This window comes from Pseudophryne corroboree, chromosome 1 (assembly GCF_028390025.1).
Source record: "Pseudophryne corroboree isolate aPseCor3 chromosome 1, aPseCor3.hap2, whole genome shotgun sequence".
In the NCBI taxonomy this organism is placed as follows: domain Eukaryota; kingdom Metazoa; phylum Chordata; class Amphibia; order Anura; family Myobatrachidae; genus Pseudophryne; species Pseudophryne corroboree.
Genome location: NC_086444.1, coordinates 342,320,614 through 342,341,463, shown reverse-complemented (window position 1 = coordinate 342,341,463; position 20,850 = coordinate 342,320,614). Strand labels below are relative to the sequence as shown.

General features: G+C 45.8%; 1 protein-coding gene across 4 annotated transcripts in view; it reads right to left on the bottom strand.

The window, feature by feature from the left end:
* The window catches only part of EP400 (E1A binding protein p400), a 359,367-nt gene that overhangs the window by 253,505 nt on the left and 85,012 nt on the right, over positions 1-20,850 (bottom strand). For all 4 annotated transcript variants that reach the window (XM_063964664.1, XM_063964662.1, XM_063964665.1 and 1 more), the window contains exons 16-18: positions 13,686-13,860; positions 10,435-10,571; positions 9,334-9,520 (exon numbers count right to left, since the gene is read on the bottom strand). In XM_063964664.1, coding sequence (XP_063820734.1) covers positions 9,334-9,520; positions 10,435-10,571; positions 13,686-13,860 — 499 coding nt within the window. The remainder of the gene's footprint in view (positions 1-9,333; positions 9,521-10,434; positions 10,572-13,685; positions 13,861-20,850) is intronic.

The window sequence follows — 20,850 nt, the reverse complement described above, 5'->3', positions numbered from 1 at the left end:
CGACTCCGCTTGCCAAGAACGCAGCCAGAGAACTTGTCGTGCTGTAACTAGCGACGATGATAAGCGAGAAGCGAGCTAACAGCCGGCAGCAGAAGCTGTACATAGATACTCAGTAGCTTCTCAGATTTGATTAACGATAAGTATAACGTGATCGTCATTGTTCCCATACAAAGAGCGCCTTAGTGACCCAAATGTATCTTACGTCTGAAGGGTCTGTATAAGGTTTGACACAGACGAATCCACCAATGGCGGATTCTCCAACGTTACTGTGTAGAAACGGGTAAGCAGACTTAAATCTGTGAGGTATAGAACCGGTTATTCGGTTATTTTGTGTTTCTACTAACATCTTATTAAGATATCCTAAACAAGAACCCCATTGGAGATCTCTGTTGTTTAGTAAATACGACTTAGTATACGTTAGAGGCTCCTTAGTCTCTGTAAACTTCAGAGACGGACGCACTGGTCATTATCAATGTCTGAGCTGTCAAAAACTGCACTGACTGCTGGTCTAATGTGCCCTCCTCACCCTTATTTAGCGCCCTGAGGTTTGGCATAGAATTGTCAGACTGCAACATAGCAGAAACGGTTAATTAATACCTTGTTACCCAAAGTGAAGTTGGACCTTTGCAACGGCTGAGACTCCATCCGTTAGATTTGGCGGTCTCATCCGAGACTGCGATCTTGCCGCTCGTGTCGAGCGGCGGCCAATTCTAATTGCAACCCAGCCCTTACATTTGCGTAACATAGGAATGAAACCGGGTTCCGGGGTGGAAACCTACAAAACATACTGAACATGTGGTAGATTCATGTACAGACATTGCAGTAAAACTTCTTTTTAGTCTTTGCTGGTGCCGTACTCATTATGCAGACAGACAACACAATAGACAAAGACAGACACTTGCACAACTCAGTAAAATTGTTACTTAAGGTGTGTAATATACATATATATATATATATATATATGGCCGAAGTGCATTCACATGACCAGCCTATATGAAACCTGAACCAAAAATTCCCACTAACACCCCTGCGCCTCCGGTGGAGCAGAGATGTAGGACAGGAATACATGCCTCCTGTGTTTAATATAGGCTCAATAGTCTATTAATATAACCTATGGTGCATATGAATGTGGCAGCCTGTCATACAGCCTATTATAAGTTTTTCCTTCCCTTGCAGAAGCGCTGTCTGTGATCAGACTTGTCGTTCCCCCCCCCCCCCCCCCCTCCCCTCCCCCTGTGTGTCTCTCGGCGGGGAGCGGGTGCCGGGAAGCTGACATGGTCATTGCAGGGAGGCGGGGGATGCTTGTGAGGACAGCGGCCGAGTGAACTGACTCGGCTGGCTGGAGCGGCGTGTAGCGGCTTCTGGCGGCACTAGTGAGAGCGCTGTGCTGCGAGGTTCTCTCTCGTAGCGCTGGCTTTGAAGTCCCTACAGCGCGACGGAGCGGCTGGGGCGGGAGCTGGTATTAGCGGCGGTGGCGAACACGGACCCCACACAGCGGGGCGGCAGCGCGCGCTGACCGCCCCGTCCCCCCCAGCATACCTTCTTTCCTTGTAGGGAGGGCTGCGACGGGCTTCTTTGTGTAAGCTTCGTCCAGCTCTTGCATCAGTTCATGGGTGCGACTGGGCTTCTTTCTGAAAGCTCCGTCCAGCTCTTGCAGCAGGCAGTGAACTGCGTGTGGCTGTGAGGGTGCTCTTTGTGAGGACCGACACGCCATGCGCTGCACCGTGCAGCGGCACTATCCCGGACCCATGTTTTTAGTAGAAACTGGGAAGGGATGTGCTAGAGTAGTAGAAAAAAGTAAAAATTAAAATCAATATTCAACGAAAAGTGTGGGAACCCACACAAGCCTCTGTTAGTGCATGAGCACAGAAAAAACACTGAGGTACTCGGGGATATGGAGGGGTGGAAAGTTCTAAATTTAAATATTCAGTGCCCTGTTTCCTGCGGAGGCCGTCCATATCCCAAGAGTACTCCAGTGACCCCTAGTGGATGAAAAAGAAATAACACATCCTAGATCTGAATGAATGAAATATTCTTATTAAATACTTTGTTCTTTACATAGTTGAATGTGCTGACAACAAAATCACACAAAAATTATCAATGGAAATCAAAATTTATTAACCCATAGAAGTCTGGATTTGGAGTCGCACTCAAAATTAAAGTGGAAAAACACACTACAGGCTGATCCAACTTTGATGTAATGTCCTTAAAACAAGTCAAAATGAGGCTCAGTAGTGTGCGTGGCCTCCACGTGCCTGTATGACCTCCCCACAACACCTGGGCATGCTACTGATGAGGTGGCGGATGGTCTCCTGAGGGATCTCCTCCCAGACCTGGACTAAAGCATCCGCCAACTCCTGGACAGTCTGTGGTGCAACGTGGTGTTGGTGGATGGAGCGAGACATGATGTCCCAGATGTGCTCAATTGGATTCAGGTCTGGGGAACGGGCAGGCCAGTCCATAGCATCAATGCCTTTGTCTTGCAGGAACTGCTGACACACTCCAGCCACATGAGGTCTAGCATTGTCTTGCATTAGGAGGAACCCAGGGCCAACCGCACAAGCATATGGTCTCACAAGGAGTCTGAGGATCTCATCTCGGTACCTAATGGCTAGTCAGGCTACCTCTGGCGAGCACATGGAGGGCTGTGCGGCCCCCCAAAGAAATGCCACCCCACACCATTACTGACCCACTGCCAAACCGGTCACGCTGGAGGATGTTGCAGGCAGCAGAACGTTCTCCTTGGCGTCTCCAGACTCTGTCACATGTGCTCAGTGAGAACCTGCTTTCATCTGTGAAGAGCACAGGGCGCCAGTGGCGAATTTGCCAATCTTGGTGTTCTCTGGCAAATGCCAAACGTCCTGCACGGTGTTGGGCTGTAAGCACAACCCCCACCTGTGGACGTCGGGCACTCATACCACCCTCATGGAGTCTGTTTCTGATCGTTTGAGTAGACACATGCACATTTGTGGCTTGCTGGAGGTCATTTTGCAGGGCTCTGGCAGTGCTCCTCCTGTTCCTCCTTGCACAAAGGCGGAGGTAGCGGTCCTGCTGCTGGGTTGTTGCCCTCCTACGGCCTCCTCCATGTCTCCTGATGTACTGGCCTGTCTCCTGGTAGCGCCTCCATGCTCTGGACACTACGCTGACAAACATAGCAAACCTTCTTGCCACAGCTCGCATTGATGTGCCATCCTGGATGAGCTGCACTACCTGAGCCACTTGTGTGGGTTGTAGACTCCGTCTCATGCTACCACTAGAGTGAAAGCACCGCCAGCTTTCAAAAGTGACCAAAACATCAGCCAGAAAGCATAGGAGCTGAGAAGTGGTCTGTGGTCACCACCTGCAGAACAACTCCTTTATTGGGGGTGTCTTGCTAATTGCCTATAATTCCCACCTGTTGTCTATTCCATTTGCACAACAGCATGTGAACTTGATTGTCAATCAGTGTTGCTTCCTAAGTGGACAGTTTGATTTCACAGAAGTGTGATTGACTTGGAGTTACATTGTGTTGTTTAAGTGTTCCCTTTATTTTTTTGAGCAGTGTATATGCAAGCTAATGCTAGTTTCAGAGCACTACGCATGGTTTGAATAACAGTACCGGAAAACCCTTTATTCCTTAGGATGGATGACTCAAGAGCCACGCCGTCAAAGACAAGCGAGCTAGGTCAGGGTGTAGACAGGGACCTTGTGACAATAGGTCTGGTTGAAGAGGAAGCGGGAAGGGCGTGTCTATGATAAGACACTACAGATCCATGAACCAATGGTGCCTGGTGAGCTGTATGAAACCCCGATCAGCTCCAGTTTCGCTCCATCACCAGTGTACATGTAACAATAGGTATGGGTGTACCTGCTATCAATCAATAAGCCAACACCACTGGTAAGTAACTGGTCTGTTCATAGTTTCAGTTATCTACTGATGTGTGCCTTATAACTCTGCAATAACACCTGCACACACATCATTTCCAACAGTCGGTAGAGACACCACGGCCACTGCCTTGTCTTCTCCACCCCCTGTGCGTTCCTTTGCTCAGCACTTGGTCAAGCAGGCTCTGACAGCACCAATTACACCAGCCGTGAGCTGCCTTTATTTCACAGACATCTGTGATTGAGGAAGATATCACAGGTCTGTGAATGAGACAGTACGTGTCTGATAGGGAGTCCTGTTGCCTGTCAGTGCTGACTACCAGTCCAGCTCAGATTGCAACCTAATAAGGCTGCACACACCAAGGTGAACCCTGCCCTCCCCGAGCTAAAGGGTAGGTTCCTCAGGGAGTGGGGATTAATGAACACTTTGCTGAACCAGTCATCAGACTTTGCTCAAAATGGATAGCAGTGGGCCATTTAGTCCCCAGGGGCCCTGGTGCAATGCATCTGCTGCACCAGGGAGTTCCACCTCTGACTTTGACCAAACTGAGGCACTGTGCAAGTGTCTTGCGGCACCACAGGGTGCCTAGGCACACAGTCTGGGAACCACTGCATTAGACACTAGCTTTCCAATTACAGTATTTGCTGGCGTATAAGACTACTTTTTTGCCCTGAAAAACATGCCTCCAAGTGGGGGGGGGGTCGTCTTATACGCCGGGTGCATTTCAGTTGGGATAGACATAGCTGCCATAGTGGCCTTCCGATACTCGCCCGGTGCCCATAGTGGCCTCCCGATGCCCGCCCACCTCATTCTACTCACCATCCAGTATCGCGCGATATCCAGTGCGGCAGGTCACTAGTGCCAATTACAGGGAGATGCAGGGACTGGCCGGAGGCGCTGCAGTCGCGTTGTGGCCGTACAATGGTGACAATGACAGGTACTGTAATGGCACGAATACTAACACTAATGGCACTCATGTGAAACCGGTAACACTAAATGCACACAGGGGTATACTTTTATACATTTTACAACTTTCTCCTCGCCCCCTCCCCCCTTCTTATGCATACCTTGATAAATACTCCCTATCCAAATCTCTTATCAGGTCATAATATACAGTATGTCACAAATCTGATGTTCTTTTACGTTTTATTTGGTGTGTGGAAGGGGGTAGTCTTATACGGCGAGTATATAACAAACTCTATATTTTGAGTGGAAATGTTGGGGGTCGTCTTATACGCCCAGTCGTCTTATACGCCGGCAAATACGGTAATCACTTTTCAGGAAGAATAAAACATTGTTTCAATAAGCTTTAAGGGTTACAACAAATGTGCCACTATTGAAGGTCCTTAGCTGTTCAGTTTGCAACTTATCTTACACCATCATTGTTTAGTTCTAATACTAAAAAGTAACTAGCTCCTCAGTAAAATTCAAAAAGACAATGCATACTTGTTTTATGGTCACAAACGTATTGTTATGAAAACAATTACCAAATACTCATTTTAAATGTGGTAAATTTACTACACAACCTTCAATTAATATCATACCTTCTATCAAATTCTATGCATTGTAAGGTTTATCATATTGAACATCGCTGGTTGCAATATTAAGCTGCCATACACTAGACAAACTTTCATCCAACTAGGTTGGTTGGAATGAAAATCTGGTTACGTACGGGAGCAAATGACTAGCCGCAATTTGCTCCCAAACCCTGGAAAATATACTAAAATTGTTGTTCAAGCTATTTAAATCAACCTGTCTCAACAACTGTTTTTGTCCCAGGGTTTGGGAGCAAATTGATAAATGTGTGATTTGCTCACATATATTACCAGTTTTTCATTACAAACAACCAACTACAGGTTGAGTATCCCATATCCATATATTCCGAAATACGAAATATTCCGAAATACGGACTTTTTTGAGTGAGAGTGAGATAGTGAAACCTTTGTTTTTTGATGGCTCAATGTACACAAACTTTGTTTAATACACAAAGTTATTAAAAATATTGTATTAAATGACCTTCAGGCTGTGTGTATGAGGTGTATATGAAACATAAATGAATTGTGTGAATGTAGACACACTTTGTTTAATGCACAAAGTTATAAAAAATATTGTCTAAAATGACCTTCAGGCTGTGTGTATAAGGTGTATATGTAACAAATGCATTCTGTGCTTAGATTTAGGACCCATCACCATGATATCTCACTATGGTATGCAATTATTCCAAAATACGGAAAAATCCCATATCCAAAGTACCTCTGGTCCCAAGCATTTTGGATAAGGGAGACTCAACCTGTAGTTGGAAGAAAGTTGGTCTAAGTGTTGGTCAACTTTAAGCTGGGTACAAACTCGAGCAGTATGTGCCTAGATGATACGTCGGCCTAACATATCAAAACCTACACAGTGAGCAATGTTAATGAAGGATGGAACAAGCATATTCCGTGCATCCTTAGCATACTACAGGACACTACTGACATCAACAGCTTTGATATGCAGCACATCAAACTGGACATTGTTAGTAACCGCAGGTACTCGCATATCGGACATACACACTGCACAATAGCCGCTGTTGGGAGCAATATGTCAGTCCGATCCATCAAATCAGATGACAGATCGCTCAGTGTGTACCCAGCTTTAGTCTATAACTGTTACAACTATTTATTTATGTTTTTGAATACTACAATTAACCATGTATTTAAAAATAAAGTTAATCAGTATTGAATGTGGTCTTTTCATATGTACTACTATGCAGCAGGCATTTTATTATTATTCACTTTTCATATTTTACTTTTCTTATTTTATTTCTTGATGATTATTGTACATGTTAATTTCAATGTGAGTCAATTATATGATTACCATTATTACCAATCAATTATATATGTGTTTACGCTATCAGGTCCCCAAACACAAACTAGAAAATTGATATTACCTTTTATAGTTTCAGAGTTACACTATGTACATTATATACTTATATTCAAATCACAGCATAACCCATTCTGGTGAAGGGACAGAAATATGAAACACATCAATATCATTACGCAGTAGTAATCACCACTCTGTCAAACACAGGTTATTCTGTAAAAAGACACTGATCAATGGATCATTAAAAAATAAACTAGCTATTCTACTATTCACTGTTGAACTGGGGAATAAATACATCCATTAAAACTGCGATCAAGACAATTTTTTTATTTCCAGGTCAACCAAGTCACCATCATGTCAATTGCTGGCTGTCCATATCTGCTGGATGACACTGGGTGAAGAGACCCTGTTACCAAAGTGAATGGACTGTTGTATAATTTGCTTTGTAGATTCTGTTGCGATGGCTGGAACACAGTGACATGTGGTGAGGTGAATGGCTGGGAAGCACACATGGGGATGTGTCTGAATGCTGGGAGCCTGTGTCACCCCTTACCTACTGTAACTCTCCCCTTACTACACTAATGGGTATATTTACTAAGCCTTGGATGGAGATAAAGTGGTCGGAGATAAAGTGGTCGGAGATAAAGTACCAGCCAACCAGCTCCTGTCATTTTTCAAACACAGCCTGTGCCATGGCAGTTAGGAGCTGATTGGCTCCATCCAAGGCTTAGTAAATAGACCCCTGAGCTACAGTGTCCACCTAGTCTCCAGCCTGCTTCCCTGTGTCTTCTCTTGCTGCTGCTGACTGAGCTCCAACTACAGTGCACTTCCTACTCACATGACACATCCGAGTGGCCATTAGTGCACAAGGCACAGCCCCACTATCAGACGTGTGCCTCTATTAGCTCCCTTTCTGTGCAGTGTAACTGCCCGTTGTGTGGACCCGACCCCAGCTCTGCAAAAGCATTGTCTGACTGTAGAACAGAGGCAGAGTTGTAGCTGCCTCATCTCCCTGCAGCTCAAGGGATCTCCACAAAAGCTGGTGAGTGTTTGCTATAAAAAGGATTACAATACACAAGAAGATGATGTTATAATTATCTTCTTCATATTATTCTAATCGTTTTTATGTGACACCCTGGAGTAGTATGGGTGTGGGATGGTTGTGGTTCTCCTCAGATGATAGAAATGCGAAAATTAAGTAGAGTTAGACAAAAGAAAAAAAGAAGAAAAAAAAAATCACAAAAAGTTTTTAAAAAAGGACCCAATTTATTAGTTATGCATAACGTTAATGTTCCTTAGATGTACTCAGAAGAAAAGACAAACACAATCTAACAGTTGATGAATCTACAGAATTACACCTTGGACATTAATCAATGCACTACACAGGTAAAGTTTATTGTTCTACAAACAGCCGAAGGCTGTTATACCTCAGCCTGTACCCCCCTTCCTGCAAAAGAGTTAATCTATGCAACTATTCCCTAAGAGGAATGGATTATTTTCTATATCGCAGTGAATAGGTGGTCACTATGAATTACAATAAGCAATTACCTCAAGATGTCATTCCAGCTCAAACATAACAAGAATAAATACAATCTTATACAAGCAATAAACCAAAAAATATACAACGGTTACAATAATACCAGGTTTTGCAATGAATTCCCTTTTTACCTCAGGTAAGGCGTGCATGCAAACCTCTTCAATTAGTTAGTTCAACATGTCCATTATACCACTGTTATACCAATACCGCGGGTCGCAGCCTGGGAGCCTAACATGGTCAGCCTCCTTTCCCACTGCAATCACCAACCGGGCAAATTGCCGGGTTGGTGACTTTGCCGGTGATGCGGCGGGGGTGGTGCTTGGAGATCACATGATCTCCAAGCGCCGACTGTACACCACTGTGAACGGGAAGCCAGGTTGCTCCCATTTACACTACACAGTTTGCCGGGTTGAACCAGAGTTCAACCCGGCAAAATACCCGAGTTGGAATACCGAGTCACTCGACCCGGATTATTTCAGCTCAACCCTTTTACACCAACCAGCAACACAGGTTATGCATGTTCATGTGCAATAACTTGTGTTATATGCTGGTGGTGTAAAAGGGGTATAGTTTGTGCACGTTTTGAGTAGATACCAACGAGAGCTCTTTTATAATATGCTGCCCACTTTAACCCTGACAGTGACCGCGATTCTTACCTTCCAGTGACAGGATTCCGAGCGGTGTCGGGATTTCCGGAGTGGGTCACATGATAGCCAGTATCCCGACTCTCGGGATGCTAAAACACATCTCCGAGTAAGTGCGGCTGCATGCCACACTTACGGTACTGCAGGACTCTCAAAAAAAAAATATTTCACAGCCCACAGTACTGAGAGCAAAAATGTGCAAGTCCGGTAGTAAAAGGATCTTTTAGGAAGGCGAGTTCAGATGCCACTGCCGGCAGGAGCGAGTTCGCAGCTAATAGAATTCCCCCATAAATCTCATATAAAACAAAACCAACTGGATCCCCCTCCTCCCTCCATCCAAAAAAAGCAGAGAAAACATATAAACTGATAGAACATTATTCAAATATAGTACAGAACAAGCTACCGGGAAAGCACACTAGTTCGCTCACCTTCCATGGATCATACTCCATAGCTCGAAGCACTAGTGATGCAGACTCATAATGCAGAGTATCACATGCATAGGAAGAATAGCTAGGACGTGGATCAACCAGATCTGGATGGTTACAAATCCTCTGCAGCTGAGTCAGGACATGGAGAACGCTGACAAAATGTCCTCCCTTTAAGGAATCCTGTGTCCTATCCAAGAATAAATGGATGTTTTATTTTTATTGCAAAAACTACAAATCACACTAGAACCAAATACAAGTCAGATATATATATATATAAAAAAAAAAAAAAAAAGGTTCCAAGTACAAAATATTTTCCACAAATGTATACTAATATATATTGATATAACACTTAGAAATTACACAGCACCTTACACTGAATATTCCATTCAGGTCAGTCCCCACCCCAGTGAAGTTTACAAGCTATATTACCTAAACATACAGTTTGTCACTAGCAGAAAATGTTTTGGGTGTGTGGAAGAAAACAAATGCACTCAGTGGAAATCCAAGCAACACAGGCATAACCTACAAACCACACAGATCAGACCTTACTGAGAAGTGAACTCACAACCTCAGTGATTAGTGGCAGTAAAGCTAACCAATACGCCAAACATGCTGATCCCAAGTCAAATTTAAGGACAAGAATTTTTAAGATTTTTTAATCTACGAGTAAATCTTCTAAAAGCTCTGATTGGAAGACTAATATCTAAATCAGTGGCTCTCAAACTGCTTGCCTAGGCACCCTGGGGTGCCCTCTGCACTTGTAGGGGTGCCTTGGATTAGTGGTTGAGCACCAATTCAAATTATTTATAGCCAATGTAAGAGGCAAAACCAGTGCTGGTGGCTGTCATTCATAAAATATGTGGTCAAACAGAAGCAAATCTTGTGCCTCACCACAAAACTGACCTTATTAGAGGACATATAAAACACATTTACTTAAATATTTATTCCTACATTTCTTAATAAGAAACATTTGACATAGGGTTGCTGTGAAAAAAAGTCTGATGCTCTAGAGTGCAGTTACTCAAAAAAGTTTGGGAGCCACTGGTCTAAATTATGACTCTAAAAAGACTAATGCATCATGTTCAGTACTCCAACTCTTACCCAGGTTGCATCATAACATCCTCATATAGGACCTTCTGTCGATTAGACAGCTGGCACTTCAGCACATGCTCAGATTTCTTGGTTAGCTGCCTCTCCACATCTCTCTTGGTCCGACGTAATATAAAGGGCTGGGTGGACTGTAAAAAAACAAAAAAAACTCTTTGTAACAGGTGAGCCCTCAAAAAATCACAGCACCGCTAAGAAAGATATGGCTATACCAAAAACACCCTGCAACTGTCACTAAATGCTTGTGATCACAATCATTAGCAAAATAGATAATGAAAGAAAAGAATACTCAGTGTATTGATACATATTCAGCAATCCAAAGTGTAACTTTTGTAAACACTTGACATAGAATTTAAGGTTAAACTTGGAGTAAAATACAACCCTCATGCTGTCATACAAAGCTAGAGAGTCAGACAGAAGTTGATAATTCTTATGAAGGCAAATACCAGCTGTCACAGAAACAATGAGCAACAAAAGACACAAGACTGGGGATTCTCACTAAATTCTAAAATATTTAAACATAAACCCACCCTACTACCTGCTATTCTATCATAAACATGCTCCCAATACAACAGGTGACAGCAGGTCAAAAATTCTAAGGGGTATATGCAAGTGCGGTCGAATTCCCGAAAATGACGAAAAACGGGACATTTTCGGAAAAAAAAAAAATTCGACAATGCAATTCAGTACTTTTCGTCAAAAAAACGGACTTTCCAAATTCGACTTTTTGAAATTCAACATTTGTCAAATTCGACATTTCTGCAATGGTACAAATGCGGCAATTCGACAAAAGTATATTCAATTGAAGTTTGTAAATTCTACAACAGTGCTTTTAGACCGTAAATTCGTCATTTTCAATTCGCCACACTTTGCTGGCGGAATCTAATAAAAAAATTTAAAAACATGTTTTTTTGTGTTTTTTTTATTGGTAATAGCATATCTATTTATATTAGAAGGGATTAGGTACTTGGTTTGTCTATTTTGGAGGCACAAGTATTATTTATATATTTAAAAAAAATTATTATTATTTTTTTTTTACATGGAATGTTAAAAATCAGAAAAAAAATTGCGTGGGGTCCCCACTCCTAAGCATAACCAGCCTCGGGCTCTTCGAGCCGGTCCTGGTTCTAAAAATCCGGGGGGAAAACTGACAGGGGATCCCCCGTATTTTTAAAACCAGCACCGGGCTCTACTAGCTGGACAGATAATGCCACAGCCGGGGGTCACTTTTATACAGCGCCCTGCGGCCGTGGCATTAAATACCCAACTAGTCACCCCTGGCCGGGGTACCCTGGGGGAGTGGGGACCCCTTCAATCAAGGGGTCCCCCCCAGCCACCCAAGGGCTAGGGGTGAAGCCCGAGGCTGTCCCCCCCAATCCAAGGGCTGCGGATGGGGGGCTGATAGCCTTGAGAAAATTGAAAGAATATTGTTTTTTTCCAGTAGTACTACAAGTCCCAGTCCGGATCTTTTAAAATAATCCTCGTACTTGGCAAAACAACAAAACGAACACCCGGACCAAACGGACTGAAAGGGGTCCCATGTTTACACATGGGACCCCTTTCCCCGAATGTAGAGACCCCCCCGTGACTGCTGTCACAGAAAGGTCTCTTAAGCCAATCAGGAAGCGCTACTTCGTGGCACTCTCCTGATTGGCTGTATGCGCGTCTGCTGGCAGACAGCGCATCGCACAGCTCCCTCCATTAGTTTCAATGGTGGGAACTTTGCGGTCAGCGGTGGGGTTACCCGCGGGTGACCTCACCGCTGACCGCAAAGTTCCCACCATTGAATATAATGGAGAGGCTTTGCGATGCGCTGTCTGACAGCTCAGACGCGCATAGCCAATCAGCAGAGTGCCAGGACGTTGCGCTCGCTGATTGGCTGAAGGGACCTTTCTGTGACAGCAGTCACGGGGGGGTCTCTGCATTCGGGGAAAGGGGTCCCATGTGTAAACATGGGACCCCTTTCAGTCCGTTTGGTCCGGGTGTTCGTTTTGTTGTTTTGCCAAGTACGAGGATTATTTTAAAAGATCCGGACACTGGATTGAGGTGAGTATAATTTTATTCACAGGTACACCGTGGATTCTACTTGGACAAGTGGACAGAGGTCGGCGTGTGAACATAGGTAAGTATGTGTGTGTCAACATGTGTGAAATAAAGTTTTACTCTCACAATGTGCGTGTCCTGTTTTTATTTGGGTATTTTTTTCCCAGTAGAACTACAGGTACCAGCAGGCCCGTTTTTCTCCCGCATGCTGGTACTTGTGGTTCTCCAAGTACCAGCTTGCGGGGGAGGCTTGCTGGGACTTTTAGTACTACTGAAAAAAACAATATTCTTTCAATTTTCTCAAGGCTATCAGCCCCCCATCCGCAACCCTTGGATTGGGGGGGGGGGGGGACAGCCTCTGGCTTCACCCCTGGCCCTTGGGTGGCTGGGGGGGGGGGGGGGGGGGGGGGGGGAGAACCCCTTGATTGAAGGGGTCCCCACTCCCCCAGGGTACCCCGGCCAGGGGTGACTAGTTGGATATTTAATGCCACGGCCGCAGGACGCTGTATAAAAGTGACCCCCGGCTGTGGCATTATCTGTCCAGCTAGTGGAGCCCGATGCTGGTGTAAAAAAATACGGGGGACCCCTACTCTTTTTGTCCCCCGTATTTTTTGCACCAGCACCAGGCGCAGAGCCCGGTGCTGGTTTTAAAAATACGGGGGATCCCCTGTCAGTTTTCCCCCCGGATTTTTAGAACCAGGACCGGCTCGAAGAGCCTGAGGCTGGTTATGCTTTGGAGGGGGGACCCCACGCAATTTTTTTTCGGGTTTTTTACAGTTTTTCCCCGTTTTTTAAAAATCGGATCAAAATCCGTCAAATCGGGCGTTTTTCGACAGCGGGACTGTCGAATCCTTTTTTTATTGAATATGTTGAATTCCAGCACCCACTTGCCGGAATTCGACGGTCGAATTGTGTCGAATTAAAAAACGGGCGAAAAATTGCCGCGATTCGCCGGTAATTGCATATACCAAACAAAAAAATGTCCCAGATAACAGAACACTGTCGATACAGAAGTTGAAGTAATGCAGCTTAATGTTGGATATATTATATGAATAACTGTGCAATCAAATGCCAAGTGTGGAAAAGCTAAAAATAGTCATGCTTCAGGTAACTTTTACATATAAATTGGAACAATTCTTTTGAATCCGTTATAAACAGCCTTCTGTATCCTAAATTTGTGGTTAATCCACTTTTATAATTACCCGATGCAATCTTATTGAAATGGTGTGTCTGTATTCTTGGTCTTGTTCACTTCCATCCTTTACTGGGAAGTCCAAGTATGATCTGGACAAGCCTGGAATGAGGAAGTGCACCATGGTCCACAGGTCCTTCCAAGTGTGTGGTAACGGAGTGTCCCTGAGAAGCAGCCTGCGCTGGCTGTGAGAGAGAATAAATAAATACATTTAAAAAAAAAAAAAAGGATTTTAATTACCTACCAGTAAATCCTTTTCTCGTAGTCCATAAGGGATATTGGGGGAATCTAGTACGATGGGAATATAGACGGGGTCCAAAATGAGCCGGTGCACTTTAAATATCTTCGCTGGGTGTGCTGGCTCCTTCCCTCTATGCCCCCTCCCACAGGCAGTTTTAGGTAAAAACGTGCCCGAAGGAGAAAGGACATATATGAGAGAAGGAACATGATAACACAGTGGTGAGATTTAATACCATCAGACCACTAACATACAACCACCAGCAACAGCTGGTAACAACAACAGCTGAACAGGTAACTACATAACCGAGAACCTGCAGAAAAGTCAACGCAATGAGGCGGGCGCCCAATATACCTTATGTGACTACGAGAAAAGGATTTACCGGTAGGTAATTAAAATCCTATTTTCTCTAGCATCCAAAAGGGATATTCGGGGAATCTAGTACGATGGGGATGTCCCAAAGCTTTCAGAACGGGCGGGAACGTGCGGAGACTGCTGTAGCACCGTCTGCCCAAACTGGGTATCCTCTTTGGCCAGGGTACCAAACTTGTAGAACTCCATAAAGGTGTACTTCCCCGACCAAGTAGCAGCTCGGCAAAGTTGCAAGGCCGAGACTCCTCAAAAAGCCACCCAGGAAGTGCCCACAGATCTTGTAGAGAGGGCCTTCAGAGACTGTGGAACAGGATATAAGCCTAAGCCAAAGAGCAATGAACTGCTTCGAAGCAGGACAACCCTTTTTCTGCGCATCAGAGCACGAGCAAGGAATCAGTCTTTCTGATCCAAACCGTTCGCTTGACATAAATCTTCAAGGCTCGCAAAGCATCCAATGCCTCCGGAGGAGCAGAAGTGTCAGAACTGGACGGAACCACAATAGGCTGATTCAGGTGAAACTCAGACAACCTTCAGCAGGAACTGCTGCTTAGTCCTGAGCTCCGCTCTGTCATCGTAAAAGACCAAGTACAGACTTTTATACGATAAGGCCCACAATTCTGAGACACATCTAGCAGAAGCCCGAGCCAGTAACATCACCGTCTTGCACGTGAGGTACTTGTCTTCATCCGTCATCAGAGGCTCAAACCAGGAGGACTGTAGAAATTCCAACACCATATTCAAATCCCAGGGCACCGTAGGTGGCACAAAAGGAGGTTGTATGTGGAATACCCCTTGCAAGAAGGTCTGAAACCCAGACGCAAGCCCTTATCCACATCAGCCTGCAGGAAACGTAAGAAACATCCCAAGTGGAATTCTGCAAGTGGATACGTGCGCTCCTCGCACCAAGAGACATATCTTCTCCAGATATGATTATAGTGTTTTGACGTCACAGGCTTCCTGGCCTGAACCATGGTAGCAATAACCTTTTTGGAAAGGCCCTTGTGAGCTAAGATGTTCCACTCAACTTACATGCCGTCAAACAAAGTCACTGTAAGTCTGGATAGACGAACGGTCCTTGTTGAAGATGATCACTTCTTAGCGGTAGAGGCCAAGGGTCTTCTACGGACATGTCCAGAAGATCCGCGTACCACGCCCTCCGAGGCCAATCCGGGGCAATCAGAATTGCCTGGACACTTGATTTCTGATTCGCTTGAGCACCCATCGGAGCAATGGAACCGGAAGAAACAGGTAGACCAGCCGGTAAGGCCAAGGCAACATTAGTGCATCCACTGCCCTCGCCTGAGGATCCCTGGTATGAGAGCAATATCAGTGAAGCTTTTTGTTGAGTCGAGAAGCCATTATGTCTATCTGTGGATAGCCCCACCAGTGGATGATCTGCTTGAACACCTGATGGTGGAGTCCCCCACTCGCCCCGGGTGGAGATCATGACGACTCAGGAAGTCCGCTTCCCAGTTGTCCACAGCCGGAATGAAGATTGCGGACATTGCTCTTGCATTTCTTTACACCCAGAGGAGTATCTTTGACACTTCTCACATGCAGGCTCTGATTTTTGCCCCCTCCTTGTCGATTGATGTACGCCACTGCTGTGGGTTGTCCGAATGAACTTGGATCGCGTGATCCCTGAGCAGAGGAGAGGCCTAAAGCAGAGCATTGTAGATCGCCCGAAGTTCCAGAATGTTGATCGGAAGAAGGGCTTCGTGGGTTGACCACTTCCCCTGGAACTGCGCCCCTTGGGTGACAGCTCCCCATCCTCACAGACTTGCATCCATTGTGAGAAGGGTCCAATCCTGAATCCCGAATCTCTGGCCTTCCAGGAGATTGGAGGACTGCAGCCACCACAGGAGGGAAAACCTGGCCTGGGGTGACAGCCAAATCATCCGGTGCATCTGTAGATGTGATCCGGACCACTTGCAAAGGAGATCCAATTGAAAAGTTCTGGCATGGAACATCCCATATTGAATCGCCTCATAGGAGGAGACCATTTTCCCCAACAATCTAATGCAAAGATGGACGGATACACGAGCAGGTTGGAGCACCATGCGGAACATCTCCGGACGTGTTCTCTCCTTGTTCTCCGGGACGAACACCTTATGGGCCACCGTATCCAGCAAAATCCCCAGAAACAGTCGTTGAGTCGGCTCCAGGTGGGACTTCTGTAGATTGAGAATCCACCCATGGCGTGACAGAGGTTAGATAGTGTGGTCGATATCGAGCTTGTTTTTTATCAGAAGATTGTCCAGGTAAGGGACAAAACTGACCCCCTGGACCCCAAGTTGGAACATCATCTCCACCATCACCTTTGCGAACAACCTTGGAGCTGTGGACAGGCTAAAGGGTAGTGCCTGGAACTGGTAGTGATCGTCCAGTAGGGCAAACCTCAGATAAGCCCGAGGAGTTGGCCAAATTGGAATATGAAGGTAGGCATCCTTGATATCCAGGGAAACAAGGAATTCCTGATATTCCAGACCCGCAAACACCGCCCTCAGGGACTTTAGATTCAAAATGGGCCGTACCGAGTATTCCGGCTTTGGTACCAAACAGGTTGGAGTAATAACCCCTGCCGCGTTGTGGTATCGGTATTGGAACAATGATGTGGGACTGGACCAACTTTCGGATGGCCTGCTGCAACGTAACCTGCGTATCTTCCAAAGCTGGTAAGCTTGATTTGAAAAATCGTTGGGGAGGAGCACCGTTTAACTCCAGCGTGTAGCCCTGACCCAGGTATCCTGAAAAAAAGAGTCTTCCCAGATGCGGCTGAAGTGACGCAGTCATGCTCCCACCTAGAGATCTCCTCGGGGTGGGTGGGCACAGTCATGCTGAGGACTTAGTGGAAGCAGAACTGGTGCTCTGATCCTGAGAGCCGGTGGCAGCAGGTCTTTTTGACTTACTTCTGGTGCCTCTATTCGCATTTGAGGCACCACTGGCCCTAGAACAAAATCTGTTAGACCAAAGAGACTGTACAGATAGCCCCGAGTAGGAATGCCTAGCCAGCGGGGCCCCATAGGGGAGAAACATTGATTTCCCAGCCGTGACTTTGGAAATCCACGTATCCAACTCAACCCCAAAAGAGCTGTTCACCAGAAAAGGGGAGGGATTCCACACTGCGCTTTGATTCAGCGTCCACTATCCACTGATGCACTGCTATGGCAGAAGTCCTAGCAGTAATATTCCCCATCTCCTTAAATGAGTCACACAGGACACGTGAAGTGTCCTGAATGTGCTTGAGGAGAGTCACCATAGTGACCAGAGGCATATCCCCCGAGAGGCCCCCCTGAATCTGAGTAGCCCACAAATAAATGGCACCTGAGTAGCCCACAAATGAACCTGCTATGACCGGCCTCTGCGATACACCTGCTGCCATGTAAATAAATTTGAGCGTAACTTCTATTTTTCTGTCCCCAGGATCCTTTATAGTAAAGGAGCCCGGGCAGGCAGCAAAGCCTTCTTGGACAGTCGAGAGACTGATACATCAACCCCCGGGGGTTCCTCCCAAAATTTCCTACCTTCAGGAGCAAATGGGAAAGTGCGCAAAAACTTTTTTGACACTTGGAATTTTTGTCTGGATTTTTCCAGGCTAACTTAAACAGGTCATCTAACTCTGCAGAATCAGGGAAAGTGACATTAGGCTTGTATTGTTTAAAGAAAAACGACTGCTTTGACGCAGCGTCTTCTAGAGGGAGCTTTAACACATAACGTATAGCCAGAATGAGGGGTTCAATACCCTGAGCAGAATCGGAATACCCACTAACAGGGTCCAAGTCCTCCCCATCCTCCTGTATTTAATCATCTGAATCAGAGAGTAGAGCAGGCAAACAATGCTTCTGTGGTGCTGCATGAGAAGGGGAAGGGGGGGGGGGGGGGGGGAGGGGGAGCTGTGTAACATCTACCGTAGCAGCTAAGTCTGCAACAGCCTGTTGTAGTAGCCGAGTTTTTTGTACATTAGCAGTGAGCTGGGATGACATTTCAGACATCATAGTTTTAAGAGACTAACCAGGAGAGCTCTGGACCCTCTCCCCCAGCACCTTCACCGATTTGTGAAGATTGGCTGCATTGTTCATAAGAAACATAATCAGATGATACTGGAGAGAATCTAGTGTGACATACACTGCACAGCTTGTGTTTACCCACGTTTCACAGTAAGCACAATAACATACACACAGACCATAATACAGTTCAAGCCTGCCCTTACTGTATGTGAGAGGAGACACAGAAAGAGGGACACCAGCACACCCTTAGCTGCACAGCCTCAGTGAGGCTGACAGATAATTATATCACAGTAAAAATAAGAATTTCTGTCCTGTAGAGGACTCTGATACTGTACAATAGCGGCTCTCCCCCTTTGCTACACCCTGTACCAGTTTTCCAGCGTGTCTTGTGAGGCAGGAAGCGCTGTGTGTGCGCTATCTGTGGCTGCATTAAGCAGAGGAAGGCGCCAAAATGCCGCTGGTCCCGCTCTGTGGTAGCTCTGCCCCTCCCCTCCCCCCCCCCAATGTTGCCGGCGCTACAGTGATTTTTTTTTTATACTGGCAATGTCTCCTATTTGCTTAAAACCATCACACAAGTGCTAGTTCAAGCTATATGAAGCCAGTCTACACGGGGGCTCTAGCAGGTCCCCCCCAGGAGGGTCCCGTACACCGCGCCCGCGTTCAGCTGCACTTTAAACCAGGGGACCCCCCCCTAGCAGGGCACCTGGTTTTTATACACCACAGACATCACCTTCAAGCTAGCGTTAGAGGTGTGCGGCGTGCTGCGATTGTGACAGCCAAGGCGCAGTGCCCCGCTGAACAACTAACCTCTCAGGATGGTGGTCCAGCAGTGGGGAAGGGGCTCTGCAGCTCACAAAGCCGGTGACCCCCCCCCCCCCCCCCCATCCCCTCCACCCCAACTCCCACATTGCAGTGGTAGGTGCCCAAAGAGCATACCGAAAATGACAAACGTATAAAAGAAATTGAAGAAAACTCTGGAGCCGCAGAGATGTGCATCCTCTCCTGAACTGCCTGTGGGAGGGGGCATAGAGGGGAGGAGCCAGCTCACCCAGAGAAGAAATTTAAAGTGCACCGGCTCCTTTGGACCTCGTCTATGCCCCATCGTACTAAGTTTCCCCAATATCCCTTATGGATGCTAGAGAGAAAAGAAGCTGAGATTTTTTAGCAATTTTATCCCAGGTCCTCTATACACATTACAGACGTGAACTTGAAAAATTTAGTAATGGACACTAAGAAGAAGGGGATGTTTTGTAAGCCGTGTTTCCCAACCACAGTCCTCAAGGCATACTTAAGGTGCACTGGGCGTTTTTGACCTGCGTGTATGCACAGCGAAGATATCGCTGTGCTGAAAATCGCTCAGTGTATACACACTGAGGGATTTTCCCCCTTGCCCAGCGATGTCAGGGGAGGTGAACGGCTTTTCATAGCAGGACGCTATGAAAAGCAATCCACCCCGCCGTTCATCCGCCGGCGATGAAGCGGGGGAGCGCATCAGTGCACATCGCCGTGGTATACACATTGGTCAGTTTTGACCTGAAAGCAGCTCAAAACACCAAGTGAGCTGCTTTCAGCTCAAAATCGCCCAGTGTGTATGGGCCTTAAAAGTCCATGTTTTAGTGATATCCATGTTTCAGCACAGATGGTTAAATCAAAATAACTGAGGTACTAATTAAGTCACCTGTGTTCAAGTATGACTATCTTTAAAACCCAGACTGTTAGTGTGCCTTGAGGACAGTAGATGGGTAACCCTGCCCTAAAGGCTACAAGTTTTAGTCTGCCAACAGTAGGCATTCTTTTAGCCCAAGTTAGCCACAAGAGATGAACAGGCCATCAACTTTTCTTTATAAGGGGCCAAATATCATTTCAGCAATGGACAGTAGCAACAACAACTCACTAATATATACAAATAGAATACAAGATTGATGACGGAGGTACAGACATGAGACTGTGGGTAGAGCGGGTCATGACAGCTTACAGTCAATCAAGAAGCGCAATTCTGAGACAATATATAGTTTAACAAACTACAGTGTCTTAAATCATACCAAATCAGAAAGAAACCCAAACCGCCATCCATTATGACACACAAACAGTGGAAAAACTGGGTATGCTTGGATCTGTTTTTTCCACTGTTTTTTTCCACTGTTGCCTAACGGTGGTTATGGAGTTTTGGCCCTAGTTGAGGTTGGTTTGTGCTACTGTGGCACATACTGGGAAAGGGTTCCTGTAAATGGCAAATGTGAGCGATGTCGGGGACTTAATTGTTTGTTAGTTGAACAGTACAACCAATAAACATGTATGTATAATACACACCTCACAATCCCATCCCCAATCCAAAGGAACCCATGTCCATGAGTATGCACTGGGCCCCTCTGAACATGTTTTTATACCTGATCACCAACTCAAACAGTTGTAAACAATTACAGTTATACAATTTGTTTGAAATGAGCAGCAAAAACATCTTCCAAAGAAGATGTAAACCATGGGCCCCAAGCTTTCAGTCTGGTGCTGCCCTATTATAGTAAGCAACATCTAAGAACCTGTACTGAAAGGGAGGAAGT